Source organism: Nanorana parkeri, unplaced genomic scaffold (assembly GCF_000935625.1).
Source record: "Nanorana parkeri isolate BGI_ZX_2015 unplaced genomic scaffold, ASM93562v1 scaffold119, whole genome shotgun sequence".
Lineage (NCBI taxonomy): Eukaryota > Metazoa > Chordata > Amphibia > Anura > Dicroglossidae > Nanorana > Nanorana parkeri.
Window position 1 is genome coordinate 1747497 of NW_017306387.1, and position 20006 is coordinate 1767502.

At 40.0% G+C, this 20006-nt stretch overlaps 1 protein-coding gene across 1 annotated transcript; it reads left to right on the forward strand.

The window, feature by feature from the left end:
- Positions 1 to 1603: 1603 nt before the first annotated feature.
- Positions 1604 to 7890, forward strand: INA (internexin neuronal intermediate filament protein alpha). Its single transcript, XM_018553430.1, has 3 exons — positions 1604 to 2768; positions 5652 to 5776; positions 7331 to 7890. The coding sequence occupies exons 1-3, from the start codon at positions 1722 to 1724 to the stop codon at positions 7617 to 7619; spliced, it is 1461 nt and encodes a 486-aa protein (XP_018408932.1). The 5' UTR covers positions 1604 to 1721; the 3' UTR covers positions 7620 to 7890.
- The last annotated feature ends 12116 nt before the right edge of the window (positions 7891 to 20006 follow it).

Sequence of the window (20006 nt, forward strand, 5' to 3'; positions counted from 1 at the left end):
CTCGAACACTGCTAGTTCGTGTGTTCGGCAAACACACAAACTATCAGGGCGTTCGGCGGGCTGTTCGCCTGCCGAGCACCCCACAAGACGATGTGCACCGCACAGTGCCTTGTGAAGCCCTGATTGGGTAAAGCAATGCACCTGACCACAGCTTAGGTGCATTGCTTTACCCAATCACAGCACAGTGCACTGTGAGAGTCATGATTGGGCAAAGTAATGATGACTTTACCCAATCATGACACATAGGGACCCCAAAGAATCTGATGAAGCAGAGAACTGCTCCACCAGCTTCTTCTGCTGGCTCTAGGAGCCGGAAACTGTGCCCAGTGACACCGGAAGTGATGTAATGCACATCACTTCCGGGCTGGAAGCCACTAATCTCTCCTCCGATCCATCAGGGTAGACCCGCCATGCTGGTCCCAGGCTCACACGGGGGCTACCGTCGGGAAGCTGACGTGGCACCGGCAGGGGAGGGGGGGGTTGACGGCAGCAGCCGTGTTCTTGGTATAACCACTTTAACCACTTCCAGCGGAGGATGTACATTTACGTGAACCCACTGGAAGTGGTTAAAGGGGTACCCTGATGTGAATAAGCTCCCTTTCCCCCACCCCCACAACTAATGCCCCAGGGCTTGTGGGGAAGAGGCCCTTGTCCCCATTGGGACAGGGACAAGGTGCATCCTCCCAGTGCCGAGGGCATGTGGCCTGGTATGGACCAGGCCTGTACTCGGATCAAGGGTCTGGTTGGTAATAATATCACTTAAACCCTTTGTTAGGACAGACAGTGTTCAAATCTAGTTTACAACTGATACTGAGATCTGCCAGCACAGAACAGACAGGGTTAATTAGGATAAACATAACTTCCCACAGCCCCCTCCTTAACATTACAGGGGGGGGGGGGGGCTAGGTGTGATTTTTAAGCAAGTATAAAGACCTTAAACATGTAAGCAGCATTTTTAAATGATGTGATGTGAATGGGAAGATGTAATAAACATATAATAGGTGTTATCCTAATCTGGCTGCGTAAGTGGAAATACACTGCTAAATATGTACAACAAGTACAATGTACAACAAGTACACTATATACTTTTCCTTTAAAGCAATGGGCCACTACAAAAAGATGAACTCCAATGTGCTGAAAATGGATAGACCGACTAATAATACTCTGTAAGCCATCACTTGGCAGAGGATTCCCTTCCCATCTGGATTTATCACTAGATAGACGCTTAAAAGAGAAATTCTGCTGGAGTTTGAAAATGAATTATGGGATTAAAAGCAGAGAGGTCTGGTTATGTAATAACAGGCATTCGTGTGCTATTTGATTTTTCTGCAGATTTATACTTAATACTATGCTGAGTTCCTTCTCCGATTTATAGAGTGACACAGGAACAAGGAGCTACAGGGAGATCCCCTCTCTACTAGGCAAAGGGGGGCGCCCCTGGATTTAAGCAGGATCGCTGACATCAGCACTGCGGCAAAATGGACAGTTCCATCTGTGCAGTTTGAAGTGAAAGCCTTGACTTGATCCTGATCACTGCTGCTGAACATCTACAGTTCAAACCATCGGCAGCACATGCTAAAATGACAGACTTCCAGCCAAGAAGAGGTTAAAAATCACATCGTGTGGCAAGCAAAGTAAATGCTTTTCTTCTCCAGCTATTGAGAGTGCCTGGCAGTATAAAAGGCTGGGCGCAGGTGTCCCTCCCTCATCCGCCTTCCAAGATGAGTTACGGTTCAGACCATTACCTCTCCTCCTCCTACAGGAAGATTTTCGGGGACCCACCTCGGTCTACCCGCATCGGTGGCAGCACTGGTTCCTCTAGGACCCCCCTATCTGGAGGGTACAGGTCCCAGTCCGTGTCCCGCAGCAATGTCTCCTCAGTGTCCTCCTACAGGAGGTCTTCTAGACCTGGTGGCTATCTTTCTGGAGAAAACGTAGACCTGGCCCAAACTTCAGTCCAAAACAACGAATATAAGATCATCCGTACCAATGAAAAGGAGCAGATGCAAGGGCTCAATGACCGCTTTGCCATGTTCATCGAGAAGGTCCATAACCTGGAGCAGCAGAATAAGGTGTTGGAGACTGAGCTGATCGCCTTGAGGCAAAGGCAGTCCGAGCCTTCCAGGCTGGGGGAGCTCTACCAGCAGGAGATCAAAGATCTCAGGTCCCTGGTGGAAGATCTGAACGCTGAGAAATCCCAGCTCATCATTGACAGGGACAGCTTGGAGGATGATCTGCAGAAGCTGAAGGGCAAGTATGAAGATGAGATCCGGATGAGGGAAGAAACTGAGTACGCTTTGAAGACCCATAAGAAAGATGTGGATGATGCCACCCTGGCTAGACTTGACCTGGAGAAGAAGGTGGAATCTCTGTTGGATGAGATCTCTTTTATGAGGAAGATCCATGAGGAAGAAATCACCGAGCTGATGGCCATGTTACAAGCCTCCCAGGTCTCAGTGGAGATGGAGGTGTCTAAGCCCGACCTCACCTCTGCTCTGAAGGAGATTCGCTCCCAATATGAGTCTTTGGCAGCCAAGAACCTGCAGTCTGCTGATGAGTGGTACAAGTCTAAATACGCCAACCTAAGCGAGCAGGCATCTCGCAGCTCCGAGGTGATCCGAGCCAGCAGAGAGGAGCTCAATGAATACAGGAGGCAGCTCCAGTCCAAAACTATCGAGAACGAAAGTCTGCGAGGTACCAACGAATCCCTGGAAAGGCAGATCCAAGAGATGGAGGAAAGGCAAATAGCAGAAACCAATGGACTGCAGGTACAGTTCATATTTTGCACCTTTGAAATATGATCACTTATTTATTTAGTAACTGTAATTTAAATTCAGTGTAGACTTTATCTAAATTTATGTTTCAAAGATCCTGGAGCATCTTCCTCTGGCCATAGCAGGCTGGGATGCTGGTTCCTGTCCAGGGTGCTGAAACTGATTCCATGGAAGCACACCCGGGCTAAAGGGAATTGTATCACTATATTACTAAAGCTAAACAGCTACAACTACATTACCAAGCACACATTTTATTTTCCATTAGTAATTAGTGTGCCTTCTATTGTCACTATAATTAAGTCATGCATTCATCTTTAATAGAACAATAGAAAAAAAGCAATGGAAGGCACATGCAATGCATTATATATGAGCATCCTTATGTAACAGTTTCATTAAAGCACTTTGTGGCACACAGAAAGTGAACGGGAGGAGGGCTATAGGGAGTAGCAGCTCTAACAAAGACACTTCATACAACTATCAAGGGAGCTTTTTAAATCATACAAACTAGAAAGATCACTGAAGACTGATTAGTGTAATATGCTTTTAAAGTGACAGGCTTTTCATGGAATCTATAACTTTATTATAATTGAGGTTATTGAAGGAATAATAATACATTAGCCTAACTGTTGGGATGCTCAGGTTATTTTACATAACAATTGTCAGGAAATGATTATGGAATAAAAATAATGCACCCAGTCCAACATGTATTTATTTGCACAAAGAGGTGATGCTCTAAGATAAGATATCTCTGATGGTAGTTTCAATATTAAGCCAGGAAGTTGAGAATAAAATGATTCTGATCATTGTGAACATGGAAAAAGGAAGTCTGGAACATCACACACATTTTAAAGTATGTAGGATTTGATGGAAAACATGTATACAGAAGTATAATGATCTGAAGAAATAACTACACTCACAAAATATAAGTTCTGGTATGGTATTTATGTATGGACAACAGTACACTATAGATCATGTTTATATTCAGGTAAAGGGAAATTGTTATAGACACAGTCTGATCAAGGTTTGGGATCCACCCATTTTAACTTCAATCGCCATCTTTAGATAGGGAGTGGCACCTTATCATCTTAAGTTCATTTGAGCATTAAATACTCATTATAGAACTCTCATAACATATGTAATCTACTTTGTAAGTATAAGGAGAACAAATTTATTGCAGATTTACCATGAATTATTTTACCTGATTTGAATGTGATTCAGAAGGTTGTAATAGCAGTACACACCCAGCCAATAGCCCAATAGCCAGATTTAGAAACAATGTAATGATCATCTGTAATGATTCCTTAAAATTACACATTATTACTTCTACCTCTTCCAAAAAGAGTGAATGTAATATAATTAAGTACATCAATTACAGGATGTGACAGTTGATGTGAGTTCCAACAGTATACAGTAAAAAGCACAGTAACAAATTTTCAATATAAATATATATATATAACAGAATACAGTGAAAAGCACAGTAAAAAAATTGCCCTATATATATATATATATATATATACACACACACATTAAGCAGTTATCAAAAAGTCCAATACATCTCATATTAATGAAGTTATGATGAACATCGTAAATAAACAATGTAAAGAGCAATGGTTTCAGTTTACTCTAGTCAGATCAATGGAAGGTGAACTCTTAACTTGTGAATTCCTTTAATATGCTATTATTTGCCTTACTACTCTTGGCCATTGTGTTGGTACTTTTATTATTGTAATATTATTGTTATTTTTTTTTAAATGCTAGCAATTTTCTGTGGAAATGTTATTTAAGAATGACTTTTAAACAAGTAGACCTCCCAGCATGTTACATAGGCCGAATATCAAAGGTTATACAAAGGCAATGGTGGACTCTCAACCGATCTAAATTCAAGTGATGATGAAGAGCTGGATGAAGGTGTTTTGGAATTATAGGCAAACAACTCTCACTGTTTCTAAAGCAAAATGTTCTGGGGAAAAAAAATTTCAGAACAGAATGTCTGATATTTTACTTAGTAGAGATCAAATGTTTATTGTTCTCTCCTGCTGAAAAGAACATTGGTGTCAGGGGTGGAATATCTGAGAGGCAAACATTGCTCAGTGCTCAAGGAACCCTTAGCAACCTTTAGAGGAAACCCAAGGTTCCATAGAATCCTAGTTAAGAAAAACTGCTATACACTATATATGGTAGGACTGATTTAGGTAAAAGTAAATTAATTAACTAGCATGCTTTCTAATTGTAGGAGTTAGCCCTTCAGGGGTATAACTACCACCACAGCAGCACAAGGATCCAACACAGACTAGCTGAATAATGATTACTCCAGGCAACAATGACTTTTGAAGACTAGTTTCAGATAAAATTAATTTATACTTGCTTTAGGCACGTCCTTTAAGCTGTTATAACTCTAATCAATGTGCTACAGTGTTAGCTATTGGTTTCAAACTGTAGAAATCTCAGTATGGAGACCTTTGTTAGAGACCTTTGTTAAAGAGGCTGGAAAGCCATGTTGCTTCATAATAATTTTGCTTTGTAGCAAACTGATTTATAGTTATTCCCCTGAATCCTAGCAAGCACATATGTGAACAGTATTTCAGGTTTTATCCGAAGACTTCACTGCATTTCGGGACACTTAGGAATATATATATTGTTATAAATAAAACAATAATATGCTGAATTGTCTCCGTAACTATGCTGTAAATAAAACTGTGAAAATACTGATTTCAGTAAACACACCATGTACAAATAAATAATAGAGGTTACAGTGCCCTATATAGAAACATAAATTTACAACCATGGGAATACCATGGGGATATAGCCTAAATTAATGCACGTTTAGATGTACAGTATGTGACAAATGACATAAAGAACATTCCTTTCTAATTACAGGACACCATCAATCAGTTGGAGAATGATCTGAGGAGTATAAAAGGAGAGATGTCGCGTCATCTGAGAGAGTATCAAGATCTGCTTAATGTCAAGATGGCCCTGGACATTGAGATTGCTGCCTACAGGTAACAATACAGCTTGTATTTTAAGTGTATTAAAGTAAGCCTTAAAAGCATGAAGCTGAGAGCTCATCTGTGCTGTTGTATCTGCTCAAGCCTGTATTTAGCATGTGCTTTGAAGCCAAGCTCCCGCCTCACCTTAATAGATACTTCCTCATAGTTCATGCCATTTTGGTTGGACAATAGTAGAGCTCTTAATTTTCTCTCCCTCTCCTCCCCACTGTGGGCTTCTAGAGATCTCTGCATCTCAATGAAGGGCACTTATCTTTAGAGCTGTAGGAATGCCCAGTGTCACATAGCCTCTTCCTGGCCACAGAGGCTAACAAACATACATCCTTCCCCCAAAATCTCTTATCTACAGGCCCAGACTGTACATAAGAGACTATTACATTCTTATGTGCATATTACATTCTGGGAGTCATACTTAGGGTAGATTAAAAGTAACAGAACTGGCTTTACCAAAACAATAAAAGGCACATGAGTAAAATAGATATACAAGATTGCTCACGACAGTTAGCCATACCTATCACTATGTCTGCTCCTGATTTTGCATAAATATAAAATAAGTATTGGAAATACTATTGAATCTGATTGAAAGATGACTGCTAATGCCGTCAGTTGGTCTGTACATGCTGTTACACCAAAAACTAATTGATAACAGAAGTTATTCAAACAGTTGATAGACCAGTTGAAGGGGTATTATTAAAATAAAATAGTTTCATCTTGTTGCAATGTTCAGCTAATGTGCCAACAGACAGGATATGGCCACATATAGAGACCTTTAGAGTAGAGAATGTGCCACAAGTCTAGTTATTAAAAGGGACCTGAAACAGTAAATGGACACAACATTGAGCCTGTACATTTGCCACTTATGTAGCTACAATGAATATAGCATACACACAGCAATACAACTTATTAATATAGTAATGATTCTGTCTACCCATCCCTCCACTACCACAAAATTCATGTACTCCTAGTTAATGGCATCTCTTTGGAACTCAGTATTCCCAAGTTTACAGTTGCCCACATCAGTTCAATGTATCCATATTAAAGATTTAATATGTGCACCTATTCTATTTATGAAACTCCAGGAACACCAATTCTAATGTTATTTGTTTTCTTATAAGCAAGAAACATTATTAATATATTAATGTCCTTAATGGAGTCCCACAGATGCATACTGCCAGCATTGCTTGCAGTGTCCTGTATTAGTTCTCAAGACTGAAGGTACTACAGCACCCGGTGGCTGAAAAAAAGCCTTACTTCTTGACTCAAGTCATGCTGAAAATCCTGCTTAGTCTTGTTGCATTGTATTGTGAAAAATGTATTTAAACCTTAAAGCTAAACTGGAAGAACTGAATGGTGGGTGGCAATTATTAGGGATTACATTAGACATTTTAAACAATTTGACTTGCCTAACGTAACATTGGATTGGTAAAAGAAAAAGGTAAGCTTTGCAGTCAGTTCACATCACTCATATTTGATTAATATTGCTGCAAGTCAGTTGAATAATATTGTATTTTTATTAACATTACTAATCCACTGTATCACTATCTCCAGGAAACTGCTGGAAGGTGAAGAGACCAGGTTCAGCACCACAGGAATAAGCATCATGCCTTCAAATCCTCTTCAGAGCTATTCTTATCAGCCTCGCATGCATAGTTCCTCCTCTTCTAGGGGTACATCGGCAGCATCCAAGAAAGATGAAGCTGATACTGCCACCAAAACCATCTCGAAATCATCCGCTCACAAAGGGGAGTCCTATGAGGAAATCATTGAAGAAACTGTTGTGTCAACCAAAATAATAGAAAAGCCAGACCAGAATGTGGGAATTAATGGTAAACCTTAAACTAAGAAAACTAGTACTTTACAAATTAGTTAGCAGTTAGGATTTCTACTTTGCAATTTGTCCATTCACTCTTAGAATGATAGCTTTCATGTTAGTTTCTCACATAGTCATTCCATTTTTGCAGTCATGCTGAATATCACTCGACCTTCTAGTTCCACAACAGTTGGGTCACAGGTTACCTAGGCCAATTACAGAAAGTCATGGATGCCAGATGGGATTATGGCACATTAAAGGGATTGTCCCCTTTGTGTGGTGGAATTTTGCTACCGTATTCCTACCCCGATTACCTCTTTTACAAGACAGTTGTTTTATTCTAGCTTTGCAATGCACATTTCAATCATAAACTCACATCACTAGAGACTTCTTTATGGAAAGTGCATTCTGGAGGCAGCTGTATCAACTTTGAAGTTTTACATGTCAATGGTAAAAAAAAAATTGTAGGATACAACTTACAAATTAGTAGGTTTAAAACATTTGAAAGTGGACAGTCCCTTTAAATGAAGTTTCTGAACTACATTACATGCTTAAGCAATAATAGCGTTTGCAGTGACAAGGTATAAACCAGCCAAAAATTCGTTATTTTTATCACCAAACAATAAAGTGATGAAAAGATTCACTTTCTCCACCCGTTTCCATTGTATGACCATACAAATGTGATAGATGCATGATGCACAATGCCAGCCATCAAACATTAAACATTCCACAGTGTATTGTTGCAGCTATTCATTTAGAGCACTTCACACTTTCACAATTTGCACTTAGTTCCTAGACATAGCAACAAAAATAGTATCCAATATTAATGGTGACATGGGGACCATGCTAACTTTTCAAGCACATTACATGTCTTAGCTGTTTACAGCTGATCTGCTGATCAGTCCATGGGAAAAGTCTACACGTTTCACAATTCAGCTTAGCTTTTCAGAACTGTTTACTAATAGTTTTCCGTACAGTCACTTAGTATGGAAACTAATGTTAACATGTAGCTAAAATGAGCACAATGAGAAGTCCCACTGTTTTTTTAAACATACAGTGGTGATGATAGCACAGCAGTTACAAAACACATTCACCATTTAGGTGCTAAGAACAGAGATTAATACACAATACACTCTAAAAACGGTCACAACCCTCTTTCCTGGTGATAGTTTCACACCTGACCTTTGAATGGTCAAAATACAGTAGGAGGCAATTTTCTCTTCATAAAGTTGCATCAAGGTTAAGGTCGTAGAACATCTTAATATGCCTTATTAATACAAACATCCTTCCAGTTTTGAGTGTAACATACATGTTGCATTTGTCTTTGTAACAAACAATGAGTTACATTTCGTAGGGTAAGTTTACACTTTATACAGTGAAATGTTTTAATCAATGATAATGCAATGAAACATAAAATTATGCCATCAGACAAAGAACAACAAATAAAGATGAATACATTCATTTTATTGTCTTGTTTTATTTGGGTTTGGTAGTATATACAGAGATAGCGGTGTGTGAAAATCATAGAGGATCCATATGCAAAGAAACTAACACCCTCCTTTGATGCTACATGTACTATACGTGTATGCCTCCCTGTGATGGAGCTACCTTGCCAAAGGCTGCCTAAAAGCTCACAGGACAGCTGCACGTAAAGTTGCCTATTTTGGGTGTTTTCCCACAGCTCACCATTCCCAAACCCTATAATTTCCTGGTAACATTTATGTAACATAACTAACACCAACGAACCCAGTACTACACCACTGTCCGTAAACTATAAAGCATCCTTAGTATTTGTTTGTACATGACAACCCTATTTTACCGATAAATATTTAATTGAAGCTTCAGTGTATGCTGAGCCTGTTGGGATATCTAGGAAAGCCAAGTACCCTTTCTGCACTTCAAAACTGCTTCTATAGACTGAAGATCTAGATGACGCCATCTCTACATGGAGTGGAGAAGGAGTGCCACCCTTCTCTGAGTTATCCAGCTGACTCAATCAGCTATATGTATATCAATAAAATCAACCTGATAGACCTCATGGTCCCCTTGGAGTACTTGCAGCAAATGCAACCATATCTGCTTATCATAATTGTCTCATAGCTGTAGAATAGAGAAGTAAACCTAAAAAAGAGTGCACTTCACTTATTATGCTAGAGCCATCTACAGTGTTGTGTAACATAAAACACATAACTCCTCTTATGTTATCAATATCAAGATTTGTATTAGGTTGAAGGCAATGGAAAAGGCTAAAAAATCATAACGACCAGGAGGAAATTCTGAATGCACAGTGAACATATAACAAATAAGGTTCTCAGTACAAAATATACTGATAATAAGGGCTATTTATTGGCTTTTTGCTATTGACTAGTTCATAAAACTAAAAACCATGAAATAAAATAAAGTACAACAACTGAAACTGTTTTAGACCTTTACATACAAGGTCACGGAAGGGTTACACGTGAATTAGCTATTTCCTGCATCCTGACTTGAGCTGGAAACTCCCTTGTCTACCAGTAACACCTTTTACATCAGCCATTGTTCTGTGCTCAGATGGGAATCACTGGTGTTTAATGAGAAAATGACACAGTGCAGCTGTTGCCTGGAGATTTGGGCATGGAGAAAACTGGAAGCAGCCCCCAGTCTAAATTGAGAAGGAGGAGACCAGCAGAAGGACGTCTGGCACATTCTCCTGGGTGTCTGTCAATATATCTTTTTTTCTCCTTATCAGACCAATCAGCAACCACCTTCTGCCAAAACAGAAGATGACACCATCTGCCTTGACAAGTTAAAATAAATAATGCGGATGCAAACTGTTAAAGTGTGCCAAAGAAACTGTACCAAATTTCTATGTACAATTATAAAGATATACAGTATATTCTTTATAATAGAGACAGAGCTAATCAGGTGTAATTCAACGTACATTCTAAATAATGGTTCAGAGCTCACAGAAACAGGAAATGGTTGGACTCAAGATTTGCTTCTGGCTACCGGCCACAGTCTATAGTCAGTATAATTTTTCATTCCAATTTCCAAATATTGCCTAAAAAACATTATGACAGAAGTAAATAGCATTTAACGTATCATATTTATCATTTTTTTTTTCTTATAGTTCTCTTTTAATTTTTTGAGCTGTGAAGATGTAAGGGGCAGGGCTGTGAATACATTTTTCAGCTTAGATCGAAATGTGGAAGCAAAGATGACAAGAGAAGGAGCTAATTAGATACACACAAGCAAAAAAGACCATTTTAGTAGGTGACTGAAGCGTCACATGAAGCAGAAATTTGTAAGCCACGACTACTGAACATTGCCATAAGTAAGTCATATTTTTTATATTTTCTTTCCGCAAGTAATAACCCAAGAGTCTGATTTTTGAGACCTGAGGTTGCACTTGTTTTTTTCCATTGTTCTAAATCAATGCCCCACCCATATATTAGTATGGAATGTAATGATATGAAGGAGGAGGGTAGGGTGTTAGGCACTATACTTAGATATTCTACTTAATAAAGTAACACTAAACTCAGAAATTAAATCTTAAAAATACATTCAAGTACCTTAACTAGTAACAAATATGTATCTTATTTGTGTATCACTCAGCTGCAGATCATCAAATCATCTCTGAATTGGTGCCGACCCTGTGCTTCCTTCTGGAGGGTGGCTGCTTTTGTTACCCATGGTCCCTGTGTGTGTTGTAAAGTAGCCACCGCTCCAAGCTCGCTCCTGTGATGGACTACAATCTCAATACAAATTAGTAAACTAAACATGAGATTGTAGTCCATCACAGGAGTGGGCTTGGAGCAGTCAAGTGATACATAAATTAGTTATGTTTTTGTTAATAGTCAAGGTACTTGTGACAGATTGTACTGGCCAAGGGGTGAAGTAATTGCTGGCTACTATGTTAACAATAGGTTGAAACAGGGGGTCAGTTACAAAATGGGTTAACTCACCTAAACAGGGTGTGGACAGAAGGTTTTAAAAGGAGATGCAGCTATGGCTGGGCACACACCTTACAACCATCACAAGACTTTTGTCTTGCGATGGTTGTAAGGTAATTTAAAAAACGTACGATCTGCCTATCTTGGACAAGCAGATCGTACTTGCGATGATGGCAAGCCCGCCCCGGTGAGGGGCGGGCTTCTGATGATCGCAATGCTGAACGGGCAGTGTGCACTTGCGCACACCGGCCCATCTGGCTTTTATTTTACGAACATGCTACACACCCGCCGAAAATTTTCTTGAGAAAAGAAAAGATTCTCGGCGGGTTTTCGAACATGTTCGTAAGATAAAAGTCGTGCGAACTTACAGTAGTAGAGGTTGCACGGCTTCCACACACCTTACGATAATCGTATAATCGCGGGATTTCCCGCGATTATCGTACGATTATCGCAAGGTGTGTGGGCACCTTAACAGGTCACTGGGAAGAGAGAGATGGTGAAACACAGACCTCCCAGGCTGCTGCACTAGAGGTATAGTGAGACCTGAGAAAATGTTTTCTTTGTTTGGCTTAGCTTGGCACCTTTATTCAGTGAGGGTGAAACTGTTTTCTATGTGTAGGTAGATCTCTGACAGAGATAGGCTTTTTGTTTATGTATTTTTGTTACTAGCTGGCTGGAGAAGACTCAGTGCTGTTTGTGAAAAAGTTGTCACCAGCTGAGTACAATAAACTTCCCTGCTAAGGACTTTTGGACTCTAGCCTCTACAAGTTTATCGGCTTACTGACTGCATTGTGACACAGTGTTACCTAGGAGCAGGCACACACTGTTACAGTACTTGAATGCATTTTTAAGATTTAGCACCTGAGTTTAGTGACTCTTTAAACTATTTGTGAAGGCAGCACAGTGGCTTAGTGGTTAGCATTTCAGCCTTGCAATACTAAGGATCCAGGTTCGGCCAGGACACTATCGGCATGACGTTTCCATGTCCCCCCTCTATTTGTGTGGGTTTCCCCTAGGTACTCCACTTTCCTCCCACACCCTAAAGACATGCTGTTAGGTATAATTGTCTCCTGTCAAAATTGTCCCTAGTATGTGTTTGTATGAGATAGGTACCTTAGATTTTAATGTCTTTAAGGGCAGGGACTGATGTGAATGAATAGTATGTAAAGTACTGTGTAAATTGATAGCGCTATATAAATACCTATAATAAATAAAAGTTCATAGTCCTGTGTGGTTATCTTCTGTTCGCCTGTTTCCCCAGCAGTGAATTAGTACATATATGACAAAGGTTACACCTTCTGAAACTGTAAATACAAAAATACCTATATAGTTATTCGTACAATATTGGTACGGAGGGCATTGATATATTGCCATGTTGTTGTAACAATCACGCTACTTGCCTCCAACAGATCTTCTTTAACAATAAACGACATGCCTATGTATGCGTGGCTTTTATTTTAACCGTACAGCTAATAATAAACTTGGTGATGTAGATCAATGAACACATAAACAGCACATGGAGCACATCAGTCTCATCAGTCAGCTGAGGTGTTATCTAACGGAAATCTTTGCTTCTTGACATCCAAATCTTTAAGAAGAATCTTGAAAAGCTGTGAATAATGAGTATTGATCTCAGGCCCTTTCACCTTCACACTGCCTAAGGGCACATAGGTCTGTTCTCATCAGATTGATCTCTCCATAAATCGCACTTCTCATTATGTGTATAAAGGAAAAAGCAATTTGGAATTGTTTTGGCAAATTACGTTTTTTTTTAAAAAATCGCTACTGCTGAAGGCGACACATGACGTGGAATCACTTTATTGATCAAGGTGAAGTTTTCTGCATACCTCCAAAAACATTCCAATCTGCTATACAAGACTACACTGCCTCAAGTGGCTGTCGTGATTCTAGGGGTACAAGGGGTGTAGGTGTAAAGCTGCCTCTGGGTCCCTGATGCTGGTCATTTGGAAGCTTACAATAATCCTTATTATGATGCCCTCCAGGGAGACAATTATATTGCATAGCTAAACCAACTATATGGATTTTGCAGTGTCAAAGACACAATGAGGGGGGTTAGTCAAAACTGGAGAGACAGCCAAACTGATGAGAGACGTTGATTGGTTGCCCTGGGCAACTGCTCCAGATTTTGTCTGCTCCAGTTTTGATAAATTCCCCCCCAATGACATTGCAATAAGGTGAAAATAATAGTGAACTTATTGTCCTAGCTATATAACCCTGAAATGTTCCATAAGTATGTTAGAGAATACATCGAATTATATGTCCATACTACAGAGTTGCTTACATTCTATTGTACCTCCAGTCATTTGAACACATGCACATAAACACACTTAACCACTTTGGTCAGTTAACCTACCATATATTTTTGATGCAGGGAAAACATATACAGTAAACTCCATGCAGACTGTATCTCTGGCGGGAGCTAAAACCATGACCTGAAAATTGCAAGGGAGTACAGCTATCACCAAGTCTGAATGGTGGTACTGAATACTTAGCATGCAAAAGATACATCCAGATGTGTTTTGATGCAATCGGCATACACATCATATGAGCCCAATTTATCAGGAACACTGCTCAGTAACAGGATTGCAGAATGTCATGTGTGCATGCTATGAATGGGGATGAGATACACATGAAACCCAGTCAGGGACAGACCTAGTTGTAAGAGTTCAGGGCTTACTACGCATGCGCCATGGCGCTTTGCCGCAAGAGGAAATCCGCGCCAAAGACCTGATGAAAAAAGGCAGGAAAATGCCCAGGAGGTGCACAGTAAGTGACCTCAACCTGATGGAAAAAGGCAGGAAAATGCCCAGGAGGCGCACAGGAAGTGACCTCAACTTGATGGAAAAAGGCGGGAAAATGCCCAGGAGGCGCACAGGAAGTGACCTCAAACTTCAATCATCACTTCCCTATATAAGCCCAGACACTGCCAAATTGCTGGATTATCTTCAGTCCCCCCTTGTTCCTGTGCTAGTGTGTGATCTGTCTGAACTTGTTGTGACCTGGAAACCTATTTGACTACTCTTGATTGCTGCCTGCCATTGACCTCGGATTTGTACCTTAACCATTCTACTTCTTTGCCCCTTTTGTACTCAGCTGCCAGATTGGAACTGACCCCGGCTTGGATCTCAACCATTCTTCTGATTAACCCTTGTGTACTTCGTTGCCAGAGTGGACTTGACCTCGGCTTGGATCTCGGACTAAGGCTTGCACGGTGCTCCGCACCCCTGACACCCATGCCACTCGGTGTCCACCACCAAGTCTCTGTCTCCATCTCCAGAGACTTCAAGGGCCCGAGGTGCAAAGGAGGCCTCCCCACTAATTCGGTCTCACCTCAGGTACGTGGCTCCCGTGACACTAGTACAACTGACCTATCTGAGTAAACAGATTGATGGGTTGGTAAACCTGGAGGTTGTTCTAGAAAAAGACCCTGTGCACTAAAATTAATGAATCTCAAATAGAATAATTCAGTCGTTATCCATACTCTGTGCAAGGTTAAAAAATTCTATATGATGGGACTTTATTATAAATTAAACATTTCATTATGCATGATTTCAAATGCAACGGGGCTCACCAAGCTCACAGAGTTAGATTGAAAAAGGACACAAGTCCATGGAGTTCTGCCAATACAGAGAAACAAAAGAATAGAAAAACCTCCATAAACAGAACCCCCATACCCGCAGTTAAGGTGGCCATACATTGCATGATTTTCATTCAAAATTTTAAGTTTCCAATTTATATTGAATTATATCTAGACTTCCCCATCAAGCATAGTCACATGATCGATTTTGGAAACCGTTCGTTAGCCATACTAGCCAACCGATGGAAATAATTTCTTTTTGCGCATCTGCTGTGTTCTTGCTGAGATTTTGGCGAACGAAAAACCCACTGATTCATCGATTTTCATTCGGTCAGAGAAAACATTTCCAAACTGACCGATCAAAAAAGAAAATCGGCGATGTACCATCAACAGGGCCTCTTTAAAGTGTATTTTCACTTTTGCCGCCAGCTTGGGATAACACATATTTTATGTATATCACATGTTCCCATTTGCAAGCTTAAAAAATTGCATATGCTCCTTGCAGTTTAAATAGTTTTTACTTGAGTTGTGTTTTTTTTTTATTTCTTCCTGCCCATCCTTCTTTATAATGTTAGGAGGGGGTGTGAGGGATGAGGGGCTACTCCATTGTATGTCAATGAAGTTAATGAGAGACACACAATCCTCAAATTTCAGTCCTAAGTTTTTCTGTTAGGACAGATCACTGTGAAGGTGCTGAGAAAAAGCTAAATTCAGCCATGTTGCCTGCAGCAAAAAAAAAAAGGAATAGGTAAATATATATATTTTTTTAATATTTAACACACATATTTTCAGTCAAATTTGAGTGAAAAAGAGGAAATTTGAGTTTATAATTGCAGGTTTACTTTATAAAAATTGAAGGATGTGAATTTGCCAATCTCCCTCAAAGGAAACCTATATTCTGCTAATATTTTTTAGATGTATATGTAAATCTGAAAATTGGCAAATCAGCAGTACCATAAATTGATGACACACAGTTCCTGAAAGGTAGTTCCCTCTCCCCGTTCTTCAGACAATGTCCTCACAATGTTGCTCTGTATGGTCTTTCCTGTTGCCTTGCTTTCTTTTACCCACCGTGCTTGGTTCTAACTATAGCTAGCTTCATCTAAGTACACATCAATGTGTATTAATGTTTTAAAAACCATGTTTCCTCTTCTTTTATATTACATTGCCAATTCTTTCTATTCTGGAATGAAGGCTCTCCAAATACTTCTGTTTTACAGTGATATTAAAGTCAAACTGTTGTTCAAGCTATTTCAGATGCTGATTAATCACTTACGCTGGATCCTGCTCCTTGATGTTTCCTACAGAATCAGCTGGTACCTGAGCACTGTCCTTGATATCATGTTTTAAGATGGTTCCTTTCCCATGCAGGGTCCTATGGGTCCCAGGGCCACCCTTGTGTGTGCTTTTACGCTGTGTGTCTCCACAAACACACAGACACATCAAGGCAAGAGATTCCCCTGCTCCACTCTCCTCCTCCATCCCTCCTTTCTTCTTCAAGTTAGTAGATAGACAGCTGCTGTGCTCTCCCTTGTGATTTTGCACTGGACAGAAAATTCATGGAAGTTGAGCAGAGAGAGTAGTATTAAACCTTATGGTAGTTCCACGCTTCCTCCATAGAAACATGATGACTGTAAGGCCACATTCACACCTGTGCGTTCCGTGGACACACGCCAAATGCACACAAAAATGTGCGCTTTGATGCACGTTGACAAAAATGCGGCAAAAAGCAAAACGCGCTTGCATTGCCATTATATTTTAATGGCACCCAAAAAAGTGGTCAGGAAGATGTGTACAGTATTTTTCCTCCGCGTTTGCGTGCACTAAAATACACACAAACCTGGAAGCCAAAAACATGGAACGCATATCGCCAAATTTGTCACATGAACTTTTTTGCTGCGTTTGTTGCGTGTTCAGGACTCCAGTGAACTAAGTTGGGATGCGCAGCAAATGCAGGACGTGAATGCACATGAATGCGAAGTGCATTCTCAGAGTGGTGTGAATGCGGCCTAAGTTCTTGGGGAAACATTAAATATAAATACATTTGTTTGATTTGCATTCATTATTAAAAGAAAATATTGAGCATTTAATATTACTTTTTTTATATATACCCTCCTATTCATTTCCTTTTATGTTTTCCCTACCTTCAACAATCTAAGTATAATGATGAAATGACATATATTTTTAAATAAAACTTAATGTTTTTTGTATAAATTAAAATGTAATGTTTCCACACACAAAAAAAATGTTTCTCCTTTTAATTTGTAATTAAATATGTACATGGGACAGCCATATTTTCTTGTTACATACTTTTCTTCCTCCTCAGTAATGCAATACACTGAAAGTGCTTTAGTACAATTTTCCTCAATGCAAGCCTATAGATCTGTGTAGAGAGGTTAAAATGATACAACATATAGAGGGCCTAATAGCTTTTATTTTAGCACTTGCTATGCAGAAATGCCAAACACATTTGTCTGACGTAGCGATAGCAACTAGAGGAAGAAATTAATCTACGTAATCCCCTTGTGAAACTACAGAACAGCGAGTAAAATGTGAGAAACGTTTGCAATATAACTCTAGATTGATATGCACTGAACATGACATTATAGGAACTAGTTCTAACAGCTTTTTGTTGGCGATTGTTTGTTCATGATACAGATGAATTAGTTCAGGTTTTATCCTGCAGATTTCAGAGGCTTGGCTATCATACTGTAAGAAGACAGATAGACAATGCTCTGCAATCATTTTATGAGGTTAGCACACAATGCTGGTGCAGTGCGGAATATAAAATCTGCAGAAGATTTACCATTTATTCATTCATGTGACTTTATTTCCAGTGAAGATGGATGAGTGACTCCCATGGGCTCATTGCTTTGTGATGGTTAAATCAGGAATGCTTGAGTTTGGTGTCTCTTAAATTAAACATGTTTCAAGGGGCATGTAGCCTAAGGTCACACGACAGCTTTGTATCCAAAGAGATGTTCCATCTCTGACAATATCAGTGATTTCCATGCTAAGATAATGGAGCAATCAGTAGCTTAGTAAGTAATTTCCGAATGTGGTTTTCAGTTAAAAAAATTCACCTAAAATAATTCACCTAAAGTAGTATTAAACTCTCAAACACTTCTTCAATAATAAATACAGATCATACAAATATACATTGCTCAGCAAAGTACTTTATAAATATTTGCCCAAGCACTTACAGTCATCGTGTTTCCAAACAGCTCCAACTCTCTCAGCTCGGCTTCCCAGAACTTCCTATCCAGTATACGAACACAAAGGATAGTCTAGTCTTTAGCACAATCTCCAGCAACCATCCATCTACTAGCTTAGAGAAAAGAGGGAGGAGGAGCAGGCTGGCGGGGAATGACTTGCCCTGCTGCACCTGTGTGTTTGTGGAGACACACACAGCTTACTAGCACATACAAGGAAGCTCCCTAGGACCCTATAAGGGAAAGGAGCCACCCTAAAACAGAATATCAGGACCAGTGCTCAGGGCGACCAGCTGATCCTGCAGGAAAACTAAAACTGTCAAACATCAAAGAGTAGCATCCATTGTAAGTAATGTAATCTTCATTTCAAATAGCTTAAAAAAGCTTTTGACTTGATCACTTTAAGCATTCTGTTTATCTGTTGAAAGGGAGGATTATAGAACAGACCAACTGATCACACAGGAAGTGACCTCAACTTGATGGAAAAAGGCGGGAAAATGCCCAGGAGGCGCACAGGAAGTGACCTCAAACTTCAATCATCACTTCCCTATATAAGCCCAGACACTGCCAAATTGCTGGATTATCTTCAGTCCCCCCTTGTTCCTGTGCTAGTGTGTGATCTGTCTGAACTTGTTGTGACCTGGAAACCTATTTGACTACTCTTGATTGCTGCCTGCCATTGACCTCGGATTTGTACCTTAACCATTCTACTTCTTTGCCCCTTTTGTACTCAGCTGCCAGATTGGAACTGACCCCGGCTTGGATCTCAACCATTCTTCTGATTAACCCTTGTGTACTTCGTTGCCAGAGTGGACTTGACCTCGGCTTGGATCTCGGACTAAGGCTTGCACGGTGCTCCGCACCCCTGACACCCATGCCACTCGGTGTCCACCACCAAGTCTCTGTCTCCATCTCCAGAGACTTCAAGGGCCCGAGGTGCAAAGGAGGCCTCCCCACTAATTCGGTCTCACCTCAGGTACGTGGCTCCCGTGACACTAGTACAACTGACCTATCTGAGTAAACAGATTGATGGGTTGGTAAACCTGGAGGTTGTTCTAGAAAAAGACCCTGTGCACTAAAATTAATGAATCTCAAATAGAATAATTCAGTCGTTATCCATACTCTGTGCAAGGTTAAAAAATTCTATATGATGGGACTTTATTATAAATTAAACATTTCATTATGCATGATTTCAAATGCAACGGGGCTCACCAAGCTCACAGAGTTAGATTGAAAAAGGACACAAGTCCATGGAGTTCTGCCAATACAGAGAAACAAAAGAATAGAAAAACCTCCATAAACAGAACCCCCATACCCGCAGTTAAGGTGGCCATACATTGCATGATTTTCATTCAAAATTTTAAGTTTCCAATTTATATTGAATTATATCTAGACTTCCCCATCAAGCATAGTCACATGATCGATTTTGGAAACCGTTCGTTAGCCATACTAGCCAACCGATGGAAATAATTTCTTTTTGCGCATCTGCTGTGTTCTTGCTGAGATTTTGGCGAACGAAAAACCCACTGATTCATCGATTTTCATTCGGTCAGAGAAAACATTTCCAAACTGACCGATCAAAAAAGAAAATCGGCGATGTACCATCAACAGGGCCTCTTTAAAGTGTATTTTCACTTTTGCCGCCAGCTTGGGATAACACATATTTTATGTA

Coding starts and splice junctions, on each gene's coding strand:
- INA (XM_018553430.1), top strand. CDS start 1,722: ATGAGTTACGGTTCAGACCATTACCTCTCCTCCTCCTACAGGAAGATT. Junction 2,769..5,651: donor CAGAAACCAATGGACTGCAG/GTACAGTTCATA, acceptor TTCTAATTACAG/GACACCATCAATCAGTTGGA. Junction 5,777..7,330: donor ATTGAGATTGCTGCCTACAG/GTAACAATACAG, acceptor CACTATCTCCAG/GAAACTGCTGGAAGGTGAAG.